Source organism: Camellia sinensis, chromosome 2, assembly GCF_055761805.1.
Source record: "Camellia sinensis isolate YWXY chromosome 2, ASM5576180v1, whole genome shotgun sequence".
Lineage (NCBI taxonomy): Eukaryota > Viridiplantae > Streptophyta > Magnoliopsida > Ericales > Theaceae > Camellia > Camellia sinensis.
Genome location: NC_138962.1, coordinates 49,131,777 through 49,159,364, shown reverse-complemented (window position 1 = coordinate 49,159,364; position 27,588 = coordinate 49,131,777). Strand labels below are relative to the sequence as shown.

At 37.3% G+C, this 27,588-nt stretch overlaps 1 protein-coding gene and 1 pseudogene across 1 annotated transcript in view; both read right to left on the bottom strand.

Annotated features, from left to right (window-relative positions):
• The window catches only part of PAA1 (P-type ATP-ase 1), a 41,983-nt gene extending 15,609 nt beyond the window's left edge, over positions 1 to 26,374 (bottom strand). The window contains exons 1-11 of the mRNA XM_082914314.1: positions 25,704 to 26,374; positions 25,389 to 25,442; positions 24,263 to 24,416; positions 17,237 to 17,311; positions 16,796 to 17,073; positions 14,872 to 15,105; positions 14,473 to 14,571; positions 13,077 to 13,226; positions 11,671 to 11,817; positions 11,376 to 11,426; positions 11,105 to 11,277 (exon numbers count right to left, since the gene is read on the bottom strand). Coding sequence (XP_082770440.1) covers positions 11,105 to 11,277; positions 11,376 to 11,426; positions 11,671 to 11,817; positions 13,077 to 13,226; positions 14,473 to 14,571; positions 14,872 to 15,105; positions 16,796 to 17,073; positions 17,237 to 17,311; positions 24,263 to 24,416; positions 25,389 to 25,442; positions 25,704 to 26,141 — 1,853 coding nt within the window. The 5' untranslated portion in view covers positions 26,142 to 26,374. The remainder of the gene's footprint in view (positions 1 to 11,104; positions 11,278 to 11,375; positions 11,427 to 11,670; positions 11,818 to 13,076; positions 13,227 to 14,472; positions 14,572 to 14,871; positions 15,106 to 16,795; positions 17,074 to 17,236; positions 17,312 to 24,262; positions 24,417 to 25,388; positions 25,443 to 25,703) is intronic.
• LOC145820715 (uncharacterized) lies at positions 17,983 to 24,101 on the bottom strand (annotated as a pseudogene).
• Positions 26,375 to 27,588: the final 1,214 nt, after the last annotated feature.

The window sequence follows — 27,588 nt, the reverse complement described above, 5'->3', positions numbered from 1 at the left end:
GAATTTACCCCTAGATATATATACACACACATAGTAACCTAACCAGACCAAACCCTCATCTCATCCTCTCCAGTTCTGTCTCTTTCTCTCTCTCTCTTTCCTCTACTCTCTCTCGATGCCGATCATCACGTCGATCATCGATCATCACTGTAACCAAACTAGATTTGGTGGAGTTCGTGACGTCAATCATCACTGTCCGCGACGCCAGAGGAGTCCTTCCGTCGTCCATCGCCACTGTCGCGACGCAGTCACAGTCACAGCCACAGCCACAGCCACCCATCGCGACGCCGATGCTGCTCTCAGATCGCCCATTGCCACCGATCGTCCTCCTCCATGAACTCCACTAGATCTAGTTTCTCTCTCTCTCCGCCGTGCTCTCAGATCTGTGTTGATGATGCACGCAACATACTCAGTTGATCTCCTCTGTGTTGATGATGCTCTCAGATCTTTTTGTCAAATTATTTATTTATTTTTTATTTATTCTGTTGTTAATGATTCTGTGTTGATGATGCCTTCTTGATCTTTCTGTGTATGTGGTTGAAAATGTATGTGTGATGTTGTTAATGTTGAAACAAATTTAGGCGGGGAATTTTCGGGGTCGGGGAAATCGGATCCCCGATCGAGGGCGGGGGTAGGGAGAGGGAAAGGTTCCCCGTCAGGGATCGGGGCCGGGGACGGGGCCATGTTCACCATCGGGGATCGAGGACGGGGAGTGTGATCCCCGGCCCCGTCCCGCCCCGTTGCCACTCCTACCCTAGCCTCAAAATCACCACTGCTCTGTTTAATGGTCAGAATTACCTTTCATGATCTCAGTGTCTGACACTTTTTCTGAAGAGTAAGGAGAAGATGAGATATGTTAATGGGTGAGTTCAAGTACCAGGTATTACGGATCTTGACTCTGACCAATGGGAGATTACCAACTCTTTAATCATGGAATGGCTCATTCATTTCATGGTTCCTAAGATTGGTGAAGGCTACTTATCCATGGACTCTACTCAGGATATTTGGGAAGCAGTAGCTGTTACATATGCTCGAAAAGGGAATTTTTCTCAGTTTTTTGAGTTGCGCCTGTCTATTGAGCGCTCAGTATAGCGGGAGCAGACAGTTTTTTAGTATTACACCTCTCTAACTAATGGTTGGAAACGCCTAGATCATCTCTCGGATTACAAGCTTGTCTGTACAGTTGACTCAGTTGGTTACCATAAATTTCTTACATAGGAGAGGGTCTTTAAGTTTCTAGAATGCCTTAATGTGGAGTTTAATCCAGTCCGGAGTCGTGTCATTGGCATAGATGTTCTTCCATCTCTTCAAAAGGCCTTTGCGTATGTACAAAATGAAGAGAGTCGTTGTTCTGCTATGTTACCACTAGCTATGTTTCACGGACTCGGCACTTTGGGGTGAAGTACCTGTGTCGACATGACACGACATGAGACAGGTGTGGGCAATGTTTACAAACCCAGATTGGACTGGCCCAGCCGGTTGAACCGGTAACCGAGCTTTGTTCCGGTCCGAAAAAACCTCTAAACCCATACTAGGATATAAACCGGTGTAAAATGCAAGAACCGGATGGACCACCAGTTGAACCGGCAAAACCGACGACCCTAACTGGGTTATTATGAACCAACCGGGTTTGACTATAGTGTTTTTATTTGACTATGTCAGTGTTTTTATTTGACAAATTGGTAATATTAATTGCTTTTAGTATAATACTTTTATTACTTTCATTATTATTATTGTATTATTATTGCAAATTACAATTTCATTGTGAGTGATATTTGAAAATTCTATTATTTTGTTGAATTTAATTATTTTTTTGCATTTTTACACTTACATTTTTAATATATTTATGATATAATTATGACGTCACGGTTCGACAGCTTCGGCCTGACGACTGAACCGATGACCCGTTCACCCGATCCCTTTTTGGTTCGCTCACCGGTCTGGTTTTCAAAACATTGGGTATGGGTGGGATCTATGTCGGATTCGCCTCTTCTCTCTCAGACACGGCTAATCAAAAAGGAAGAAGGTTGAGATACTTACATTGATGTATAGGTTCAAGATCTTGATCGTGTCTTTCGATCTTCTTCTCTGTCTTGATCTCCTTTTCTCTTTATCACGATCTCCTTCTCTCCTTTGATATCTCTCTCTTTCGTGCTGTGCGAGTGTGAGAGAAGAGAAGAGACAGACTCCATCGTGTTGCTGTGCGTGTGAGAGAGAAGCGAAGAGAAGGACAAACTCCATCGTGCTGCTACTGTGTCTTTCGATCTACTTGTTTGGGTCAAAGCTACTACTACTGCTACTGCTACTGTTTGTATCAAACCCTGATGGGCTGAATCAAATAAATAAATAAGGGTTGGACCAAATAAATAAATAAAAAGCTTGAGCCTATTGGCTAGTTAATATTATAAATCCTAATGGCCTAGACCCAAATACATAAATAGAAAGTTTGGACACTGGTTTGTATCATAATAATTAATATTATAAACTATAATGGGCTGGACCCAAAAAAATTAAGCAAAAATTTGGACCTATTGGCTAGTTTGTATCATAATAAACCCTAGCGGGTTGGATCCAAATAAATAAATAAAATATTTAGGCCTATTTACAAACTCTATTCAACAATAACATGGGTTATTCTATGACTTATCTATATGTTTGATCCTATTTATAAAAAAAATTGTTGGGTCAACTTTTTTTAACTCATCTTCATATAATCAATATATTTAAAAAATAACTATTTAACTCATCTTTATATAATAAATATATTTTAAAAATAACTATTTAACGTATCCCTGTATCCATATCAACATTTGGATCCATATCCACGTATTCTTAATTTTTAGTTTTGAAGTGTCCGACCCCCACACCCGCACCCGCACCCGCACCCGATACCCACACCCAAGTTCGTGTAACATAGACCACTAGCTACTAGAAACTGTTTAGCATTACTTTTTATTCCTTCTCGAGATGGAACTAGTTTGTCACTACCTCTTTCCCATCCTTTAGGGAAAGATACTGTGTTTTGTGATTACTGCCGCAAGCCGCGGCATACTCGTGAGACGTGTTGGAAGTTCCATGAGGCTCCATCAAGGAGCCGAGGTGATCGGTCTGGTACTAGAGATGGTTGATTAGGCCAGTCTAGAGGACGTGGCTCTAATCCACAAGCCCATCAATCTAGTACATTGACACCCTTGATTCTACTTCCACTTCAGTTGGTCCAACTTCTGATAGTTTATCTAGCATGACTTCTCCTGAACTTGAGGATGTTCTGTGTCGCTTGTTGGCCAGTCAGTCTTCTATTTCCAGTGCATCTTCTTCATCGTTTACCCGCTCAGGTAACTTAGTCTCTTCTCCTAGTGCTTTTCTTTCTCATAAGTTTTTGCCATAGATTATTGATTCTGGTGCCCCAAATAATATATCTAGGTCTTTTGAGCTTTTCTCAGCATATAAACCCTTTTCAGGTCAAGACAAAGTTAGAATTGCAGATAGTACTGTTTCTTCTACCTTTAGGAAAGGTTTAATTCATGTCACCCCTACCTTACCTTTGTCTTTAGTGCTCCACATTCTCAATTTTTCTGTTAATCTTCTATCCTTGAGTCGTATTACTAATGATTTGAACTGTAGTATGACATTTTTTCCTAATCATTGTCTTTTTTAAGACCTTGTCATGAGGAGGACAATGGTAGTGCAGAAAATGGTCTCTATTTCTTGGATCAACCGAACAAACTTGCTCAATATTCCATCCAGTTCCTAAACACCAAGGGCAGCCATCCCTTCAAGGGTAGCCTTGGTGTGAAGAGATTTATGTTGTCCCTGTTGCTCCTATGGTGGAGCCAATTGTTCTTGCACCACCTATTAGTGGGACTACAAAATCCAATGCCACCAAGGACAAGGAAAGACAAGTTTATGTTAGGGACAAAGACAGACAGAAAGTTACTTGGATAGAAGAAACCACTTCTGCTCACCCACTACCATCTCCTGCTTCTGATAAGAGTCCAGGTAACTTCGAACCTCTTGTTTCTCTTGAGTCCACTGATATTACTATTCCTGACACTACTGATTTTGATATTCCTATTGTCAAGAGAAATGGTGTGAGATCTTGTACTCAACATCCTATCTCAAACTTTGTATCCTACTCTCATTTCTCTTCCTCTTATAGAGCCTTTATGTCAAACATTTCCTTTGTTAGTATTCCTAACTATTTTCAGGATGCTCTTGCTACCTCTAAATAGAAACTTGCTATAATTGAGAAAATGAAAGCACTTTGTAAGAATGGCACTTAAAAATTAACTGAGTTACCTAAAGAAAAACGATTGGTGGGATGCAAATGGGTATATGTTGTGAAGCACAAAACAGATGGTTCTATTGAGCGTTACAAGGTTCAACTTGTGACGAAAGGCGTCACTCAAAGTTATGGAGTAGACTATTAAAAGACTTTTGCACCAATGGCAAAGATGAATTTAATCAGAATACTTCTCTCTAGCAGCTAATTTAGATTGGTCACTTAATCAATTTGATGTAAAGAATGCTTTCTTACATGGTGATCTAGAAGAAGAGGTATATATGAACATTTCTCCTGATTTTAAGGATCATCAGACAGAGGGTAAAATATGCAGGCTTCGAAAGTCGTTATATGGTCTCAAACAGTCTCCAAGGGCTTGATTTGAGAGATTCACTTAGGCTATGCTTAAATATAGTTTCAAACAGAGTCAGACATATCACACTTTGTTTGTGAAACATTTCTCGCGTAATAAGATGCTGGAAATTTGTGTTAATACATATAATATGATAGTGGTGTTGGTGGTAGATAGTGGCATGTATAGAATATGATAGTGGTGTTGGTGGTAGATAGTGGCATGTATAGAATATGATAGTGGTGTTGGTGGTAGATAGTGGCATGTATAGAATATGATAGTGGTAGATAGTGGTAATATATAATATGTAAGTGGCATATAATGGGTTATAATGATGTTTGTAATATCTCCTATATAAGGAGTGTCATTTGGTCTTGTAAAATAAGAAGTTTTGAATATAACAGAAATATATTCCTTCTTCCTCATATTTTCGGAGTTCTTCTTCCTCATATTTTCTAAGTTAGGAGTTCTTCTTCCTCATATTTTCTAAGTTGGTATCAGAGCAACAAAAAACGCAGCAGCCCTAAAACCGTCATAGCCATGTCGGAAGTCACGTCCGAAACCACTTCAACCCCTGCCGCTGCCATTCCGGTGAAAACGTCCAACTCTCACTCTGTCCAAATCACCACCATCCGCCTAAATGGTGATAATTTTCTCCGCTGGTCACAATCTGTCCGGATGTATATCCGTGGGCAAGGAAAGATCGGTTACATCACTGGTGACAAGAAGGCTCCTGCTGTTAATGATCCGCTGTTCGACAGTTGGGACGCTGAAAACTCCATGGTTATGACATGGTTGGTCAATTCTATGGAGGAGGATATAAGCTCTAATTACATGTGCTATCCTACTGCACAAGAATTGTGGGATAATGTTAGTCAGATGTATTCTGACCTAGGAAATCAATCTCAAGTTTTCGAATTAACTTTGAAGTTGGGAGAGATTCGTCAAGGAGATGATTCCGTCACCAAATATTTCAATTCGTTGAAAAGGTTGTGGCAGGATCTTGACATCTTCAACACATACGAATGGAAATCGGTTGACGACTGCAACCACCACAAGAAAACTGTGGAAGACAGCCGTATTTACAAGTTTCTTGCCGGCCTCAACATTGAGTTCGATGAAGTGCGAGGAAGAATTATTGGCAGACCTCCTCTCCCATCCATTGGCGAAGTATTTGCCGAAGTCAGAAGGGAAGAGAGCCGAAGGAGCGTCATGCTTAAGAAAAAAGGTACTGGTGAATCAATTGAAATTTCTGCTTTAATTAGCGATGCTGCGGCCAACAAGGCTGCAAATTACCAGCGCAGGTTTGATGATAAGCCACGGGTCTGGTGTGATTTTTGCAACAAGCCTCGCCATACACGCGAAACGTGTTGGAAGATCCATGGCAAACCTGTCAACTGGAAAAGCAGCAAACAAGGAGAGAAGAATCGTGGCTTTCCTACTGCTAATGAAGCCGATTCAGGTCCCTTCAACAAAGAGCAGATTGATCAACTCTTAAAGCTGATAAAATCCAACTCCTCATCCGGTACTCCTAGTGTTTTGTTGGCACAAACAGGTAGAAATCCTAAAGCCTTCTCTTGCCTAAACTTCTCTCCGTGGATCATAGATTCCGGTGCCTCCGATCACATGACTAGTTTTTCCCATTTATTTAATACCTATTTCCCTTGTTCTGGTCATGACAAAATCAGAATAGCCGATGGTAGTTTTTCACCTATTGCAGGAAAAGGATTTATTAAACTAACTGAGAAAATTAATCTCAATGCTGTTCTTCACGTCCCCAACTTAGCCTGTAACCTTTTGTCTGTTAGTAAACTATCTAAGGATTCTAATTGTCGTGTTACATTTTTTGAATCCCATTGTGAATTTCAGGACCAGAACTCGGGGATGATGATTGGGCGTGCTAGGATGCTTGAAGGTCTTTACTACTTTGATGAAGTACCTGTTAGTAATAAAAAAGCTCAGAGCTTTAATAGTACTAGTTCAATCTCTGTTCGAGAAAAAATAATGCTATGGCACTATAGGCTAGGACATCCTAGTTTTCTTTATCTGAAACATTTATTTCCAGAATTATTTCAAGGGATTGATTGTTCTTCTTTTCATTGTGAAAGTTGCATTTTTGCAAAATTTCATCGCTCTACTTATTTGCCAAAACCTTACCAGACTTCCAAACCTTTTTATTTGATTCATAGTGATGTTTGGGGCCCTTCTAAAATCACTACTCTTTCTGGTAAAAGATGGTTTGTTACATTTATTGATGACCATACCCGCTTATGTTGGATTTATTTGATGAATAAAAAATCTGACGTGAAAAATTTATTCACAAATTTTTACAATATGATTGAAAACCAATTTCAAACCAAAATTGGTATTTTACATTCTGATAATGGAACAGAATATTTCAATGAGCAGTTGGGTGAGTTTTTGGAAAAAAAGGGAATTTTTCATAAATCTACATGTCGGGATACCCCTCAACAAAATGGCATTGCAGAACGAAAAAATAAACATCTACTTGAAGTTGCACGTGCTATAATGTTTTACATGCATGTTCCTAAATATTTATGGGGTGAAGCAATTTTAACAGCCTCTTATTTGATAAACAGGATGCCTACAAAGGTGTTAACATACAAAACACCTTTCGATTGTCTCAAAGCTTTTTTTCCTGACACGAGGTTGTTTTCTGATTTACCCGCCAAAGTTTTTGGATGTACTGCCTATGTTCATGTTCCTAGTCAATTTCGTTCAAAACTTGACCCCCGTGCTATAAAATGTGTTTTTTTGGGTTATTCCTCAAACAAAAAGGGGTATAAGTGTTTCGATCCTCAAACCAAGAAATTTCATGTGAGTATGGATGTGTCATTTGTGGAAACAAAATCCTATTTCCCCAACACTTCTCTTCAGGGGGAGACAAGTGGAGTAGAAAACCGTTTTTGGGATATTTCTATCCCGCTCCCCAATGTCATTTATTCTACACAAAAACCACATCTGTCTGATAATGATCACTTAGGAGAACCAAGTTCTATGGTGCCTAGTCAAGAAGATTCTTGTTTAGGGGGAGAAGTACTACAAAATGATCTAAATCCTGAGCTTCAGGTTTATACTAGGAAGCGATTTCATCTGAAGAATAATGACCTGAATGTCCATCCTAATGACCCGAATGTCCACCCGAGTTCTGGCATCGAAATTTTAGGTAATCCTATTCCTTCTATTTCCGACCTTGATGTTCCTATAGCAATTAGGAAAGGTGTCCGAAATTGCATTAAACATCCTATTGCAAATTACCTCTCCTATCAAAGACTGTCTAAAAACCATAGAGCTTTCACATCTAGGATTTCACACTTGTTTGTTCCAAGAAATATACAGGAAGCATTGGATGATCCGAATTGGAAATTAGCAGTCATGGAGGAGATGAATGCTTTAAGGAGAAGTGGTACTTGGGAGATAGTTGATCTACCCAAAGACAAGAAAACAGTTGGGTGTAAATGGGTGTTTACGATAAAATGTAACGCAGATGGAAGCGTTGAGAGATACAAGGCGAGACTGGTGGCTAAAGGCTTCACTCAAACTTATGGGATCGACTATCAGGAGACGTTTGCTCCTGTTGCTAAAATAAATTCCATCAGAGTACTGTTATCTCTTGCAGTAAATTCAGATTGGCCTCTACATCAACTTGACATTAAGAATGCATTTCTCAATGGTGATCTTGAAGAGGAGGTGTTCATGAGCCTACCGCCGGGATTTGAGCAGAGACTTGGAAGCGACAGAGTATGCAGATTGAACAAGTCATTATACGGACTCAAACAATCACCAAGAGCGTGGTTTGAACGCTTTGGGAAGGCAGTTATCAGTTGTGGCTTCTCGCAGAGTCAAGCAGATCACACAATATTTTATAAACATTCAAAAAACAGTAAAATTGCAATTTTGATTGTTTATGTTGATGACATCATTTTAACTGGTAATGATGAAGCAGAGTTAGCAGCCCTCAAAGAGAAACTCGCAAAAGAATTTCACATTAAGGATCTGGGAGCTCTCAAGTATTTCCTCGGAATGGAATTTGCAAGATCCAAGGAAGGTATATTCGTTAATCAGAGAAAATATGTTTTTGATCTCCTTGGAGAAACAGGTATGCTTGGTTGTAAGATGGTGGAGACTCCGATCGAGCCTAACTTGAAGTTACAAGCTGCTAAGGCTGAAGAAGTCAAAGAGAGGGAACAATATCAGCGACTTGTCGGGAAATTGATTTACTTGTCTCATACGCGGCCTGATATTGCCTTTGCAGTCAGCATGGTAAGTCAGTTCATGCACTCACCAGGGGCAGAGCACTTTGAGGCCGTTTATAAGATCTTAAGATATTTGAAAGGAACTCCAGGGAGAGGCTTACTGTTCAAGAAACATGGACATCTTCAAGTTGAAGTATACACAGATGCAGACTGGGCAGGAAGTGTTACAGACAGGAGATCAACATCCGGATACTGCTCCTTTGTAGGTGGGAACCTAGTTACATGGCGGAGTAAAAAACAGAATGTGGTAGCTAGAAGTAGTGCAGAAGCAGAGTTCAGAGCTGTTGCCCATGGAATCTGTGAAGTAATGTGGATTAAAAGAATTCTTGAAGAATTAAAACTTTCTCACCCGACACCTATGAAGGTCTATTGTGACAACAAAGCAGCTATATCTATAGCTCATAATCCAGTTCTACATGATCGCACAAAACATATAGAAGTGGATAAACATTTCATCAAGGAGAAAATCAATGCTGGCATAATCTGTATGATCTACCTTCCAACAGGTGAACAATTAGCTGATGTGCTAACGAAGGGACTACACAAGAAGCAATTTGATAAGCTGACTAGCAAGCTGGCTATGGAAGATATCTTCAAACCAGCTTGAGGGGGAGTGCTGGAAATTTGTGTTAATACATATAATATGATAGTGGTGTTGGTGGTAGATAGTGGCATGTATAGAATATGATAGTGGTGTTGGTGGTAGATAGTGGCATGTATAGAATATGATAGTGGTGTTGGTGGTAGATAGTGGCATGTATAGAATATGATAGTGGTAGATAGTGGTAATATATAATATGTAAGTGGCATATAATGGGTTATAATGATGTTTGTAATATCTCCTATATAAGGAGTGTCATTTGGTCTTGTAAAATAAGAAGTTTTGAATATAACAGAAATATATTCCTTCTTCCTCATATTTTCGGAGTTCTTCTTCCTCATATTTTCTAAGTTAGGAGTTCTTCTTCCTCATATTTTCTAAGTTAAGACTACAGCTCTCATTGTTTATGTCGATGACACAGTGCTTACAGACGATGATAGTAAGGAAATACCCTTATTGAAGAAATATTTAGCTAATGAGTTTGAAATCAAAGACTTGGGAAACTTGAAGTATTTTTTAGGAATCGAAGTTGCTTGCTCCAATGATGGGATTTTCATCTCACAAAGGAATATGTTCTTGACCTTTTGAAGGAAACATGGATGCTTGGATGCAAGGCCTATGATACCCCACTGGAACCTAATCAGAAACTTGGTGATGATGAAGGAGGAGCAGCTGTTGATAGGGAAAGTTATCAATAAGCTCATTTACTTATCTCACTCTCATCCTGATATTACTATTGTTGTCAGTATAGTTAGCCAGTTTATGCATGCTCCTCATCAAATTCACTTACAGGCTATTATGAGAATTCTGAAGTACTTGAAATCTTCTCCTAGAAAGGGCCTTTACTTTTCCAAACATGATCACCTCATAATGGAAACCCATACAGATTCTTATTGGGCAGGGTCAATAATTGATAGGAGATCTACATTAGGATAATGTATCTTTGTGGGCAGCAATCTTGTTACTTGGAGGAGTAAGAAATAGAATATGGTGGCTAGATCGAGTGCAAAAACTGAGTTTAGAGCTATAACACAAGGTGTGTGTGAACTTTTGTGGATCAAATTGTTGTTAAGTGATCTGGGGATGGGCCAAACAGACTCTATGCAGCTGTATTGTAATAATAAGGCTGCCATCAACATAGCTCACAATCCTGTTCAACATGACAGGACAAAACATGTTGAGATTGATCGCCACTTCATCAAGGAGAAACTCACTAGTGGCATGATATGTATTCCTTTTGTGAAGTCAGGTGAACAACTTGCAAACATTCTCACCAAAGGAGTTGGGAGTAAACCATTTCATGACATTCTAGGTAAGCTGGGCATGCAAGATATCTTCACACCAGCTTGAGGCGAAGAGTTAGAATATTTTTTTTATTTCCTTATTTAGATTAGATTGTGATTGATTGATTGGCTGACAATCAATCAATCAATATAAAAGGTGATTCATTAATCAATGTCTTACGGCTTCCTTTTGTAACAGCTGATTGATTAATATTGATTAATATAAAAGGTGATGATATCATAATCATCACCCAAGCTTTTGTGTTCTCTTAAATTACAAAAAAGCATGTATTTATGTCTCTACTCAACTGTGAATCTTTATTGTTCTCATGTCCCAATGTCACCACCTTTGTCACAACAGGTCTGCCAATTGTCAATGTCCCTGTTTTGTCGAATACTATTGTGTTCACCATTGAAAATTTCTCTAAGACATTTCCACCACGCAAAAGCAATCCTCTTGTAGCCCCTAGAGAAGTTCCAACCTGTGAATATGCTAATATTAATTACATGAAGTATTAAGGGCAAACAAAACAGTACCAATCGTTTTACAAAGATGAGATTTCTGTTCAAAATGAAGTACCAGCACTGCAGTAGGTGTTGCTAGCCCAAGTGCACACGGACAAGCAACAACCTGCAATCAGAAATTAAAGTTTAACTACTGCCTCGAAAATAGTGGGATAGACTTATAAGGACAGCATTGGAGCATAATGATAAGAACACAAAAAATGAGAGATACAAAATAGCATGGTCTTCAATCTTGAACAATAAATCAAATCTCAACCAAACTCAAAACAGTGCTCATATCTAAACTAAATTTACATTGTGTTGGACACACTGATTATCATGAGTTCTAATATAACTTCTGATTATCATACCAGAACACTGCAAGACAGCTGCAGTGCCAATGAAACAGGATTTCCTTGATGAAGAGCTACTGGTAAAATTTGTGCACCAAAAAGGTTCCAGAACAAAAATGTGGCTGCAGAGAGTGCCATTACTCCATAAGTGAAGTGCCCAGCCACCTAATAAACCAAAAGCAATGTCATTAAAAGGTAAATGGACATTCTAGAAAAAAGTAATGACATGACGAAAAATATATTTAGTAATTAACAGAGAAGGAAACTGATTCTTATAACACTTCTTCATTTTGATTTTATTTGGTCGGTCAGATTAAGAGTGTTCCTTAAACCTTCTATAGAAAGCAGACAACGAATTGAAGATATAACATCGAACAAACTTATGCTGTTCTGAGGCAAAAGAGTATATAGATTGAGTAACATAAAAGGATGGATCTAGGATTAACTCTAAAAAGCTAAGGGTAAGTAAGGTTCTATGGCATGATTGGTTGGAACTATTTCCAGTAACACCAATTTTATGAGCACCAGAAGAATACTATTGTAATTTCTAATAAACATTACTGGACTTGGTCTGACTTCTAAAGAATAACAAAAGTTTTCCAAATTATATATCAGGCTTAGATTTTGAGTTATATATGGTGCCATCTGATTATTTCATCATTACTGGACTTGGTCTGACTTCTAAAGATGAACAAAAGTTTTTCAAATTATATATCAGGCTTAGATTTTGGGTTATATATGGTGCCATCTGATTATTTCATCATGTGCTGGTTATGTATGACCCATCACCGCTGTTAAGATCATTGGTAAGTAGAAGAGACAAAAAGGGCAGTTGGAATGAATGTAGCAGGTTTTGGCAGCTGGTGGTATGGTTGGTCAAAGAGATGGAGGTTCAAAGCTGCCTACAATAGGAATTGTGGTGGATTCTTATTTTATTTTTTATTTCCAAAACAGAGTTTCTGGTGGAAGCTATGGACATCAGTGATTTAAGGAGGTTTGGTGTTAATTCAAAGACCAAAGGGTAGGGCAATAGGTTAGGGTTTGTTTTGGCTTGATTCAGCAGTGTTTGGAATTAAAAAAGAGACTGCTCTTGGGTTGTTAACAGTAACCTGACAATAGTGTCTGAGAAACAGTAGGGATTGTACCCAGGCTTCCCTAGGAATTGCCCCCTAAGGTATGGCTACACAAAGCATCACACAGCCACAAAAACCTCTCACAATTTCTCAAAATGTTCTCTCTCTAATGAATTACAAGATTATATATGTATTTTTAGGATATTGGCTTTAATTCTACTAAGCCCGATTCCAAATTTAGGACATTGTTCTAATTCTGCTCACTGTAATTCACCCATTGCATTTTCATAGATAAAATAATAGGCAACGGATAAAAAATATTACAAAAACCAATAATAACAATAAATAAACCTTGTCAGCTAACCGCTGTACAGGAGCTTCCCTACTCTGAGCAGCTTCTACTAAACGAACAATGTCTCCCATGGTAGTCTCACCACCTGGTCTTCGTACTTCGACAGTAAGCGTTCCATTAAGGTTTATTGTTCCCGCTGCAACTTCAGCCTAGTATAGACATGCAATACACTATAATACGATAAGATGGTGGGGAAAAATCTTTAATTAATGAAGTGAAATGCAGCTCCCGTCCCTCCCTTAGCCCCAAAAAAGGTTCATTTTCAAGAAGTATAACCATGCAATCAGGTTCTTCCACCTCTTGAAAGGACCTTTTGAGGAGTGAAAGAACCTTTTTTTTTTAAATTGAGAAGCAGAACCTTATCATGTTTTATATATATTTTTTATGTTCAGGTGGAATTGATCCATCCTTGAACCAATTTTTTGTTTTTGAGAATCTTTCGATCCTTAGAAGTGCCTAAGAGTGAACACTTTCGTTATCTAGGGTCGATTATCACAACAGCGGAAGAGATTGATGCAGATGTGGCCCATAAAGAATTGCCTAAGAGTGAACACTTTCGTTATCTAGGGTGGATTATCACAACAGCGGGAGAGATTGATGCAGATGTGGCCCATAGGATTAAGGCGGGATGGTGTAAGTGGAGAAGTGCGTCTGGGGTATTGTGCGATAAACGAATACCCACTAGACTGAAAGGTAAGTTTTATAGAACGGCAATTAGACCAGCTATGTTGTATGGGACGGAGTGTTGGGCAACCAAGAAACAACATGTAGATAAGATGAGTGTGGCTGAGATGAGGATGCTAAGGTGGATGTGTGATAAGACTAGACAAGACAGGATTAGGAATGAGTGTATTCGGGAATGGGTAGGAGTAGCACCGATAGAAGATAAGTTGAGAGAGAATCGTTTGAGATGGTTTGATCATATTCAATGGAGACCAACAGAGGCAGTAGTGAAGAGATGCGATGCTGTAACGGTAGATGAAAGTGTTAAGGGACGGGGTAGGCCTAGATTAACGTTGACTAGTGTTTTAAATAGAGATATGAATCTACTTAATTTGACTAATGAAATGACATTTGATAGGGCCGCGTAGAGAAGAAGGATTCATATAGCCGACCCCATTTGATGGGACTTAAGTCTTGGCTTGGTTTGGTTTGGTTTGGAGAATCTATTGAGTAGAGATTGTTTGTTCAGTTGTTTTTATTCCCTCATCTCATGTACATGGGTGGCACACCCCCCCCCCCCCCCCCCCCCCCCCCCCCCCCCAATTGCTTTATTTAGTTATAATGTCTTTTACTTATTAAAAACAGCATGCAATCAGAAACAATTTCCTTGTTTCTTACTAGATTAAATTAAGCGGTGAACTAAACTAAAGTATGAGAGGATCATATTATTACCCCAGGTAGTTTGGTCACAGGCAGAGGCTCCCCTGTGAAACTTGACTCGTCAACTGCACTTCTACCAGCTCTAACAATTCCATCAGCTGGAACACGGTCCTAAACAATGGAACAATGTGTGTCAGGCAATATACAGACTACACCACAAAATAAATCATGATTCCATGTCACTGCAATATTTTCAACCAGAACATGCTAGAATTAGCAGCAGCTAGAACCTTTGTGCTGCATCCAAAGTGGCAACAGAACAAAAAAAACTAATAGCATGAAAAATTAAGATAATTACAAAGTCAACCTTCAATAACCCACAAGAGCATAAAACTTAGTGCAGATTCCATTAAAGCAGAAAAAAAAAGGGAGGACTGACGTTAAATGGGAAAACAATGAGACTTTACTCACTCCAGGTAATATAACAATTTGATCTCCAACAGAGAGACTATTACAAGGAACTTCAACAGTTGAGCTCAACTCTTCCGCATCACCCTTGACCACAAGACGAGCTTTAGATGGCAAAATACTTAACAGGCCTGTCATGTCACTGGTGGCTTTAATTTTAGCTCTCTGCTCAAGATTCCTTCCCAGCAAGACAAATGCTATCAACATGATTGGCTCCTCAAAGAATGATTTCCAGCCCTGCATGAAAACAAGTTTATTAAAGAGAATCCAACATCAACCAATCATGTCATTCACATGCCTTGTGCTGAGTGTCACGCTACCAAATGCCCTTTATTGCAACATCTTCAAAAGTAAACTGAAGAGTATGCATGATATGTCAAACACCAAGGAATATTAACTAGAGTGAGATCCAATCACATAGCAAAAGTCACTAATTTGCATCATAGTTTTTACAAACCATCATACTTTATAGCATGTCTTTATTATGGCCAAAAACAATATACTAAGATGGTAAGACTTCTTAAACTCAAGATAAGTAACACAAGCTTGTGGGATTCAACCTTAAATTGCCAATTTCTGTTGGAGCATGAAAAGAGTATACATTACCGGATGCCAACTTGTCAAAGCTCTATGAATGTCAATACATTAATAAGTTAAAAAATTTTACATAATCCAACATATTGTGATGTCAGAATCATCATGAATGTAAATGCGGTAATAAGTTCAAATTTTAACATAATCCAACATCTTGTAATGTCATAATCAACATGGCAAAGCATTTCACATCAACATAACCAAACCAAACCAAACCAAACCAAGCCTTAAGTCCCATAAAAAATGGTCAGTTACATGAATCATTCTTCTCCACATGGCCCTATCAAAGGCCATTTCGTTAGTCAAATTAAGTAGATCCATATCTCTATTTACCACACTAACCAACGTCAATCTAAGCCTACCCCGTCCCCTAACACTCCCATCTACCGTTACAGCATCGTATCTCTTCACTACTGCCTCTATTGGTCTCCGTGCATTTCACATCAATATACCAACGAGAAATTTGTTCATTTTCTTTCTCTTTTTTTTGTTTTGTTTTGGGATAAGTCAAACAGAGATTTGTTCTTCTGGAACTCCAGAACCATTTCCCAATAAGTACATTCCTCAAAACTAGATTACTCAACCCTAGTTGACTTTTCCTTCTCAGGCCTACAAGATATCTTCCTTCCAGATAATAAAAAAAAATTCCCTTTCCTCCCAAAATGCTAGGCACAAGAAGTCCCACCGGCTTCATTATAGTTTATTACCTGCAACTGAAGGCAATCTAAAATGTCAGGCAAGAATGTTTCACTAACTAAGGTTATAAACCAAAGCCATCCTAGCTCTGAACAAAAAATAAGTTTTTCCTCAATGATCTTGACCCATCCCAAGCACAAGATCCCCGAAGCTACACAACCTAATGAGCAAATTAACCATTTTAAAAAGGCTTTTCAAACCTTAATGCATGTGATGGAACTTTAATCCAACCATTGCTTCATAAGGCCAAATATACTTCAAGAAGTGTAAGAGTGAGGTTAAGATTAAGATCTTTGCTCCGAAAGAAGTTTTTTGCAGTGATCTTGAAAATTTCCAAGCCACCTTCCATTAATATCTTCCAGTAATACAGCATCCAGTGTGTCTGATAGGCAGGCAATAACATATGCATAAAATAAGATACATAATATATGCAAAAAACACTAGAACTTAGAAGTATTAAAAAGAAGAACAAGAACAAGAACAAGAATAAAAAGAGAAAGAAATAAAATGAAAAATAAACATAAAACCAAACCCGAAATCTAAATAAAAATAATGTTTATACAATATACAATGCAATTGTTCATAGAATGGAAATAAAAACATATAAAAGTATGTATTACTAGAACCATTTTAATACCAGTTTTGGAATTAAAGCAGCTAAAGAGCTGACTCCGAAAGATGACAAAGCGCCAAGACCAACTAAAGTATTCATGTTTGGAGTCCCCCTAATAAGGCTTTTCAGACCATCAACAATGAGTTGCTGTCCAGGACCAAGCAATGTAAACAATGACAAAGAAAGATGGAATCCTGTCGAATGGAAGGCATGAATCCATGAAGCATTCGCTCCAAAAAAATGAGAGAGATGGCCAAAGAGGCATACAGCACACAAAGCCCAAGAGACAGCAAGCCCACGACCTGTAAAAAATTTCAGCTATAAGTCCCAGTACATGAGCAAAAGTGTAGTCAGCACATTTGTATTACACGTTCAAAATACTATAATGAAAGTGTTATAAAGATTTATGAGAAAATGAACAAACATTTTAAATATTTGGTAGTAAAGGAAAAATGAGTTGGTTACCACTTTCTTTCAGCTGCTTACGCTTTTCATCCATCTTCCTTTCAAATATTTCAAAGAAGTTATCCTTCACAGAATCTGTAAACAAGCAAACACCCAAGCCACTGCTATTAAGAGGACAAACATCTAGAGATCTTAAATCCACTCGCAACATAAAGCAGTAAAAGATTCATAGTTACACTCCAATCAAGATTAAAAGCTTTAGCTTAACAATGAATTACAGATGTTCAAACATGGAATTAATAAGTGGAAGTTCAAGTAAGTTAAAAACATGATGCAGAAACAAACAGTTACCAAATTGTGTAAAATTAATTTGCAGATATGTAGTTTTGGGAAGTGTTTTCATTTCAAAAACTCGGAATACACTAGAAAAAACAAATTCCAACTTCCAAGTGTTCTTATATGAGACATAAGCTTATAAGGACGGCAAATTTTCATGATATATGCACAAGCATGTAAGCCTAACTGCAGATATTGCTGATGAGTATATGGATATTGCCGATGAGTAGAATAGAAACAATGTCACAAAATAGAGATTGGATGAAAAAAATCAAAAGAGATGAAATAATCTGAGCATCAAAGGCAAGATAAAACAAAGAATGAAGTGCATTAAATTCTGATGTTCTTGCTAAAGTAGATTTTGCTCTATGAAGGTTTTTGTTAGAATTTACCATCACCTACCACCACTACCACCTCACCTACTCCTCACCTACTACCCAAATCCTCTTCTATATAATAGGAATCCTTGTAATATCAATATAACACCACCACCTACTACCACACCTACTACACCTACCACCAATTTACCCTCACCTACTCCTCACCTACTACCCAAATCCTCTTCTATATAATAGGAATCCTTGTAATATCAATAAAACACAACAATAAGATATCAATCAATAATACATAAATTTTAACATGGTATCAGAGCTATAGGTTAAAGATCTTGGTGTTCTTCGCCTTCCGGCGGGCGGCAACCTTGCCTTGACCGCCCGCCGGATCTCAACCAATTCAAACCTCCCTCTCCTTTTTTTTTTTGTAGCCTCTCTTTCTTTTTTCTTGTGCTCGGACAGAATGTCCTTATCGGTACGCTTTGTTGCTGTAGACTTGATTTGTTTGTCTATCCAAGAAATGCGATTCTTTAATTCATCGATTTCTTCAGTTCCTCTCGTTCAGCAGGAAGTTCATTCTCCTACAGAAAATTATATCTCTTCTTGAACCCATCCTCATCAAAATTGTCGCATAATGATTCAAAGGGGGGATCACGTACCACCTTCTTAGGAACTTGAATGACCTCTCTAAATCTGCCAACTGGCTTCTTGGCACTGACCTCCATTGGCCTGTTCTTGTTAGCCCGGCCTCCCTTTTTCTCAGAATTCGGCTTCTTGTACACTGCATGCGACCCATTAGAGCGTGCCTTCTGCAGATCCTCAAATGTAACATCCGCAAGCTCTCGCTCTATCTCCCTCTCATCTTCGGAAGAAGATTCGTGTTCGCCACTCTCAGCGAGCTCCGATCTGATTTCTATCCTCACTTTTTCATTTCTTGTTCCTCAGTTGGTTCTGTGAGAGCTATCTGTAAGGATGCCAAGGCAGTTTGTGCTGGTTTTCTTCTTGTTGTTAGTTGCATTCACTTCTCATTTTGGTTGGACTGAACGAATTGTGAATGAAGTTCAAGCGAGCCCCAGCATTTCTCAAAAGCAGCGACACATTTCAAAGAGGGAAGAATCTGTGCAAAATTCACCTTAGAGGCGGTCTTGGTGTTGGTGCTTTTCAGAGGAGTGGAGCCATTGCACGACACATCCTTCAGCAATTGCAGAACATGTGTGCTGCTAACCCACACCACCCACCTTTCTTTTTATTATTTTATTTCATCTTTCAATTCACGCTTTACACACCACACCACCCAACTTTCTTTCCACACCACCCAACTTTCTTTTTCTTATTTTATCACACAAGGAGACAGCCCCATGTGAACCATTCACACGGTTTCACACATTCACTATCCATTTTTATTTTATTTTATACCAAACCCTTTCTATCATTTATTTTATGTTATTTTTTTATTTTTTATGTATAAAATAAAATAAAAATAAAATAAAATAAATGATAGAAAGGGTTTGGTATAAAATAAAATAAAAATGGATAGTGAATGTGTGAAACCGTGTGAATGGTTCACATGGGGCTGTCTCCTTCGGTTAGTTCCTTTAAGGGTCCGACAAGACTCTGTAAACTGTCCCGACATTGATTCCGGTTAGCTCCTTCATGGGTCCGACAAGACTCAGTAAACTGTCCCGACATTGATTCCGGTTAGCTCCTTTATGGGTCCGACAAGACTCTGTAAACTGTCCCGACATAGATTCCGGTTAGTTTCTACAAGGGTCCGACAAGACTCTGTAAACTGTCCCGACATTGATTCCGGTTAGTTTCTACAAGGGTCCAGCAAGACTCCGTAAACTGTCACAACAACTGTCACAACATTGTCTGCTACAACGGTCCGACATGACCCCATAAACTATCTTCTACAACGGTCCGACATGACCCCATAAACTGTCTTCTACATCGGTCTGACACCGCCATCCAGTGTCCTCTACACCGTTATGACACCACCATACAGTGTCCTCTACAACGTTATGACACCACCATCCAGTGTCTTCACCAATGGTCTGACACCACCATACAGTGTCTCCTATCCTCTTTTATTTTTATGTATTTTCTTGTTTTGTTACTCTCTCCAAACTCAAGTTGGTTAGTTTCTATCCTCCTTGAGCTTGCGGGGGGCTGTTAGAATTTACCATCACCTACCACCACTACCACCTCACCTACTCCTCACCTACTACCCAAATCCTCTTCTATATAATAGGAATCCTTGTAATATCAATATAACACCACCACCTACTACCACACCTACTACACCTACCACCAATTTACCCTCACCTACTCCTCACCTACTACCCAAATCCTCTTCTATATAATAGGAATCCTTGTAATATCAATAAAACACAACAATAAGATATCAATCAATAATACATAAATTTTAACAGTTTTCCAGAGGACCCTCCTTTGTGTTGTTTTGATAGTAGGCTTTTTCCCTGCTTCTTGCACTTTTCCTATAAATTTGGCACCGAGAAGAATGAAATGGCTGGATCCAATATCCAATATTTCATCTAGATATTTAAACATTCCATGTTATACTCTTACGAAATATCTTTCCTTAAAAAAAATAAAGCGAACGAAAGGAACCCACATCCCACTTTTCCTTTACCCTGCCCCATTGCTGGACGGGCCTCTATGCCAAGATCCAACATCTACAAACATAATGTTTCAACTTCAATTCTAACAATCAAACAAGACTAACAAAATACTACAAAAACCTATCAGGTCTTCCTCAACATTGAGTACATATATAGCCAAAAACCTTGCAAATGAAACTATATACTGTCTTCCAAACAATAGAATTCACACAAACTACAACAAACATGAGTTGATATCAATAAGCATAAGTGCTACATTTTTTAACACTAGAATGACATTGACTGACCCATAAATAAAGGGACCATGCTGCTACATATTCATTTTGATAGTGCACATGAGTGAAAGTTACGTGACCAAGAAAAATAACAATTTTGAGCCTGATATGTTCTCCATGACAAAATTAAACCAATCATTTCATCTACAAAATGACCCAAAGAAAACCAAAACGAAAAATTAGATGTTAGCAATGACCAATTTTTAGAGCATTGTGGCACTAAAATTAAGAAAAACACATCAGCCCAGATGCAATAAACTGATAGAAGAACCTAAATGATGATTGAAATTTACTCTATTGCAGCTTCCCTCTTCCACTGAGAGCAGGTTATCAAATATAAACTATTACAGAATCTTTTCAAGGGCTCCTCAAAGGCCACCATGACTAACACAAAGCATATGCATAAAAGTTGTCATAAGAACCCGATGGCAACGGCTTCACCGCCACAGCAACAAATTGAGGTGACATTGTCATCACATGGACAAGTCAGTGTGCTGTGGAACACTAAAAGATCAAAAAAATTTGAACACCAACACAATTGTGTTGCATACTGAAAGTCCTAGATTGATCAAATCCCTCAAATTCCAAAAATAGACAGCAAATGGTCTCATAAAGTGTTTCCATTTGTGTAACTACATTCAATGAATATAAATAAGTTCTGCTAAAAGATCCATCTTTATAACTACAAACATACATCAGTATCTGTACAAGAAACCTTTCCACAAACAAGTAATCCAAAATAATATATCAAATTATTGAATATAATAGTTAAAAAATAAATAAAATAAAAACTAGTAGGCATTTGGTATTAATTGATGAAGGCAAGTCATATGAAATGTTAACATTATAAAAATAAATTAAAAAATGTATACAAACAATGATCATTAAACAGAAGGATGCCCAGCATGTCTGTAAGAAAAACTCCAAACAGTTGCAAGAGCGTACACATGCAGATAACAATCTTGCCAAACTTGATGGCTCACAACAAAATTAGGATGGTTACCGTTACACAAATCATTACAATCAGCAGACAACAAGGCCTTCACTGAATTATGCTGGATACAAATCTCCAAAAGAAGATAACAAACACAAAATACCCCTTCAAGAATGGGAGAGGGTAACAAGGGGACAAAGGTGAAATCAAAGCAAAACAAAACAAAATCAAATGAGCATTGTTCAACTGATACACAATCATTGTTCCTGTTAAGTGCGAACTACCATTACACATGAAATCTGACATATAAACTTTCTGAAGAATGCATAGACTCAATTTGACCAATGATAATGAACAAATTGCTTGAATTCAGATCGTGGAAGAGTAAAGTATCCAAAACAACTAGGCTCCGTGGATACAGAATTGCCTCCCTCCAACAAATCCACCACTAGTAGCCGAAGGGACTCACCTATTGATGGAAAAGTATTTCGTTAACTTAATTTTGAATCTATTCTTTCAAATCTAAAATAGTGGAAACATGATTTATAAGCAGCAGAACAAGTCTCACTGAAATTGAAAGCCCAGTGTAACAGGGACATACCATAAAGGACTAGTTGCACTTACAAGAAATCTTTTGGATTTCTACAATGGAACATCTCCTTGAATGACTCCCTGACCTGCCAATTACCCACCAAGCTTTCAGTAAGTTACATGAAAGCCTGAATGTATTGTAGTGTCTACTCCCATCTAGAATTTAGAGTTGCTTAACTGATCGCAGATAGATACATAATTCTCTTTCGGAGACTAGGTACACTGCTTGTCTTATTTCCTATTTCTAATTTAATAAAGGCAACTCTTATACTAAAGATGACTTTTTTTATTTGCATTACTTTTTCATTTCATATTTCCATCCAGAGAGTATGTATCTTTTACATTCTCTTTTTGTTTCAATAAAGCCATGATCTTTCAAACTATGAATTATACTTCTCAATCCAATTCAAATGAGAAAGCATGATTATCTACGGGGCTCTCAAATTCTTTTATGAATCTGTCCTCCCTGTTTTCATACCCTGTCTTAGTTTTGTTTATTATTAATGCTCTTTCAGCCCCGTTTTTTCTTTTTCTTTTCTTTTTCTTCCTTTTTTGTGTGGGAAACGTCATGCGCCAAATATGCTTTACCTTCAAAGTCATAAATCATGCTTTATTGCATTCAAATGGGCCCTAAATGACTTTACTTTAAGTTTCTTGAGTTAACTACATTTACACTTCAAGAATGACCAGAGTTCATCCCAAAGTGTAATCCAAACCTTTACACAAAACTTGTATCCATAAATAAAACCTAAGTCACAAATGTTTGTGAAAATTGTAATGAGTTCATCCACTGGAAAAAGCGAGTTGGGAAGTTACATATAGAATATAAGAAGGAAGGGGGGGAAAAGACAAAAAAAAAAAGCGATGTGTTTTATAATTTTTATTAAAAAAAAAATGATCAAACCTTAGGTAAATGAAAATGCAAAACAAGCATACCTTCCTAGGTCCTGATATATGTAGATAGCAAGTTATTCTAAGAATCCAATATATGAATGGTTTAGAGGACCGAATATTTTATGGTTCTAACACAATTCCACCTAAACATAGCTGCTAAAATCCTCTGACTTGTAATTGAACTCTTATCAAATTGTCCCAACTCGCCATTCTTTCACACTAATTTAATTCCCAAACCCTATCCCTCCAATCTTAAAATTCCATCCTTAAATGGCTTGGCATATTCCACCCATCAAACCTTGTTTATCCTTGTTATCCCAAAATTCAACAAGTTCACTCCTTTAATTTCTAACCAAGAAACCTAGGCCAATTCAAGCCTATATTTGACTTTCAACCCAAACCTTACACTATCAATTTACAAATCCCAATAATGGAAGGCCTAGCCCATCATTTGTTTGCTGGGCAGCCATTGGGCCCCATCGTACATCATACACCTACCATTTCTAATACATGTTTTAAATTGTAGACAGTATTCTGATTGACAATTTTAGATAAATGAGATGTCAAACAGCGATACGAGTCTCAATTCAACCAATGTGTCTACCCAGTACCCTTCAAAGCAAATTGACATTGACAAATCCAGGAGAGCACATTATGTATATATTCTTGTAAGTCAACTATTTATAGATCAAATGCTAAATGATAGTCATCAAAGAACCTTAGAATCAATCCCCTACTTATGGACTCTCACTGCAAGAATGAATAATATAAGTCATAGAATCTTATCATCATATAAACATTTCCCCACTAAGAACAACCACCACTCTTTTCTCGTAGTTAAGTGAATTGTCTCCCAAAAACATATAATAGTTACATCAACAAACCAGTTCTATACTCTTCCTTGACATATTCATGACACATTACCAACATTCAGATAATTTCAGTCTTCGCTTTCATTATTGATGAGTATAAAGCAAAACCACAGAGGCAAGCACTCAAATTAAGCATATCATTTTAGCTATGATGATGTGGCAAGAAGCTTGAGCATTCAAAAGTATTACACCCAGAATATGTCACCTCACCTCGAAGATTAGACTTGAACCCACAACTTGTCAAATGCTTCGCAAGGGTATCTCCTAATTGCTTTTGCCAATTCGGTATAACCTTGGCCTCAGACACAGGCCATACAATTGCTGTCTCTGTTGTGAGATTGACACTAGCAGAAGACACTTGTGGCTGTCAGACAAAAAAAAAAATATACATAGTGAACAGTGGATTTTACCTAAGAATGAAAGCTTCTTCCATAAATCACAATGAAATATTTAAAGGGCATAATCCTTAGTTACAAAGATTTCACCCTTAGTTACAACTTACAAAGATTTCATTCATATCTCGTAGTACTAAACATGGGGATTCAAGCTTCACAAAAATTACAATCTCCCAATAAATTGATATATTTGTCAATATGTTAGAAATTTAAAGAGGTGTCAAAATGCCGTAAACTTTTGTCATATGATATGGGAAACGAAGTAAACTAAACAGAAGACGTCCTTACCATCTATTCATGATTTAAGAACAAACAAAGAGTAGATGAATCTGTATCTTGATTTGATCTCGAAATCATAAAATCCTCAAGCTTCAACTAAGCCAAATTACTATAAAATGATTAAAGTAATGTGGATTGTAACAAAATCTGGTTTCTTTTTCTTATTTTTCAACACTTGTTTCCATTTTTTGTCACCATTTTTGTTTTATTAACCAATAAGTAAGTTTAGTTTGTTTAGTCAAAGATTACCACATATACATTTCCAATTGGGAGGGTCTATTCACACACCATAGAAATTCTCAGTTCACACGATTTTACCGTTTGGATGTTATCTTCTAAACAAAAATGAATAGTCGGATATTAACTTCCGAATAAATAAAAAATTTGTTTAGATATAAACCCTATTCGGTTATTGATATTCAAACATCTAATTTTTGTTTGGAAGTTGATATTTGAACATTTGATTTTGATTTTGGTTTTTGTTCAAAAGTTGATATACAAATGACACAAATGATGTAAACTGAGACAATGAGTGTGGTGCAAAAATAGTAGTTCCCTTCCCAAATTTTAGCTTTCAAATATACATATTAACATCTATTCAGCCACCAAGCATATACTATAAACTATACAGTAAGGATGGCAATATCACATATACCACTCACCTGGCTTTCCAAAATTCTCTTCACACTCGCTGCACATCCCCCACATGTCATACCCTGGAGAGAGGGACAAATTAAGAGCAAGAAACACAAGACACAACAATAAGTCTACGGATACATAATCGAGCACACAGAACTAACAACATAAAATAATCTATTTCACTCAGATTGGTTGAAGACATAAAACATACATCCCATTTCATAAATAACATGAACATATTATATACCAGTGAGTCTCTAAAACCTACATTTCATAGAACATTTTGACCTAATGAGTCTCTAGAATCGAAATGCAACGAAGATCAAGAGAAAGTTTACCCCAACATCAAGAATTATCACATCAGGAGACAGAGCCGAAACATCTTCGGACCCTCCGACAACCGAGTTCGACTTGGCTTCCCCACTATCCGACGCACCATCGCCCCCGCCGCCTCCGCCACTCCCACGAATCCCTCCGCCGCCGCCGCCAGCAGCGGAGGCGAAGGAAGCAGCAGAACTGTCAACACACTGCAAGCGACACCTAATTGGAGGCACAGACACCGCAGCACACAAACATCTGAGCGAATTGGAGGAATAAGAGATCGAATTGAATGGCTTGGGACTCTGAAACTCGGCGTTGAATAGTCGTCTGAGTTGAATATGGAGGCGTTGAGTTGGGTGAGTTGAGGAGAAATGGCAGTGGAGGCGAGAAATGCAAGTCGAATTCAGGGTTTTAGACATGGTTAAGAGCGTTGTTGTCGTTGCAGATAACTCCATTGGTGATAGTTTCAACAAGATTATCAACACTCTCTCTCTCTATCTATCTCTATCTCTCTCTCTCTCTCTCTCTCTCTCTATATATATATATATATGTATGTGAATGTGTAATATATCTATAGATCTCTTCTCATCTTTATGAGTTCTCTACGCCTCTCAATTTTCAGCAGCTTAGATTAACTGAAGCGGGAGCGTGGATGATGAACGTGGACTGCCTTTAAATACTTTCCAAAATTACAAATACATCTATGATGTTATTTATAAATACATTTTTGGTCCAAAAAAAATTCTAAAATACTATTTCAGTTTTGAAAAAATATTAAAATAAAACGTTGAGGCTTTTTTAAGTTTAAATCTCAATTTGAGATAATTTAAAAGGCGTGTGGTATTTATCATAAGTCATGTATAAATAATTCAAACCGTTGTGTTGTTATTTGTTAACGTTTACACTTGATACTTTTAATTTTTAAACATGTTTATATTTATTTTTTTGTAAAAATAAAAAAATATTTTTAACGGATGCTTGAATTTTATTTTATTTTTTGAACTGACAATGCTTGTATTTTAAAAATAATGAGATTGTCAATGGTTAAAGATTGTGACCGAAGATGATTGTTCATACATGAAGGAAGTTAGTGATCGCAGTGGTAATAGTCGAAAGAGGTGAGATAGGAAAAAAAATGAAAACTACTTTTCAAAAAGTACAAAATAATTTTTTGCTACAAACTTAATGAAATTATTTTGAAAATGAAAATAAAAACCAAATAAAAATTTTATTTACAATTTTTAAAATTTTGTAAATATATAAACATAAAACTGTGAACATATGGCCTTATTTGATTAATATGACTAATAATGAAAAGATTAATAATTTTATGAATTAATGTAGGATTAGTTATCCAAATAAGTTAGTGAGATAATCATTTATTATGTATTCATTTTGTTTTTATTTTTTTTTTCTTTCATGCTTGAAATTATAATCTCAAACTCTCCCAATATTAAAAATTTGTCAATTTTATCAGATTAAAATTTACAGTTATAATCCAATTAATAAAATTTACAGTCAATTATGAAATTCTAAGTCTATGGACTAACAATCCTCACATAATCCTTGTCACTAGGGGTGTGCGAGGTGCGGTTCGGACAATTTAGGAGTAAAATTATAAGTCGAATATCGGGTTAGCGGATTGACAAATTGCGGTTTTGGCAGTTTTTGGCGGATTGACGGATTGAAGAATATTCTAACTAATTATCATACATTTGCATAATATATAACACTAATTTGTATAATATTTTTTAGATATATAACACAAAGTAATTTTACATAATATGTTTCATAGATATAACTACTAATTTGTAATAAATTTCATATCTTAAATCTCTCTCACACTCATTTTTACATTGATATTTCATTGGAAGTTAAAAATATATGCGTATTAACTATAGC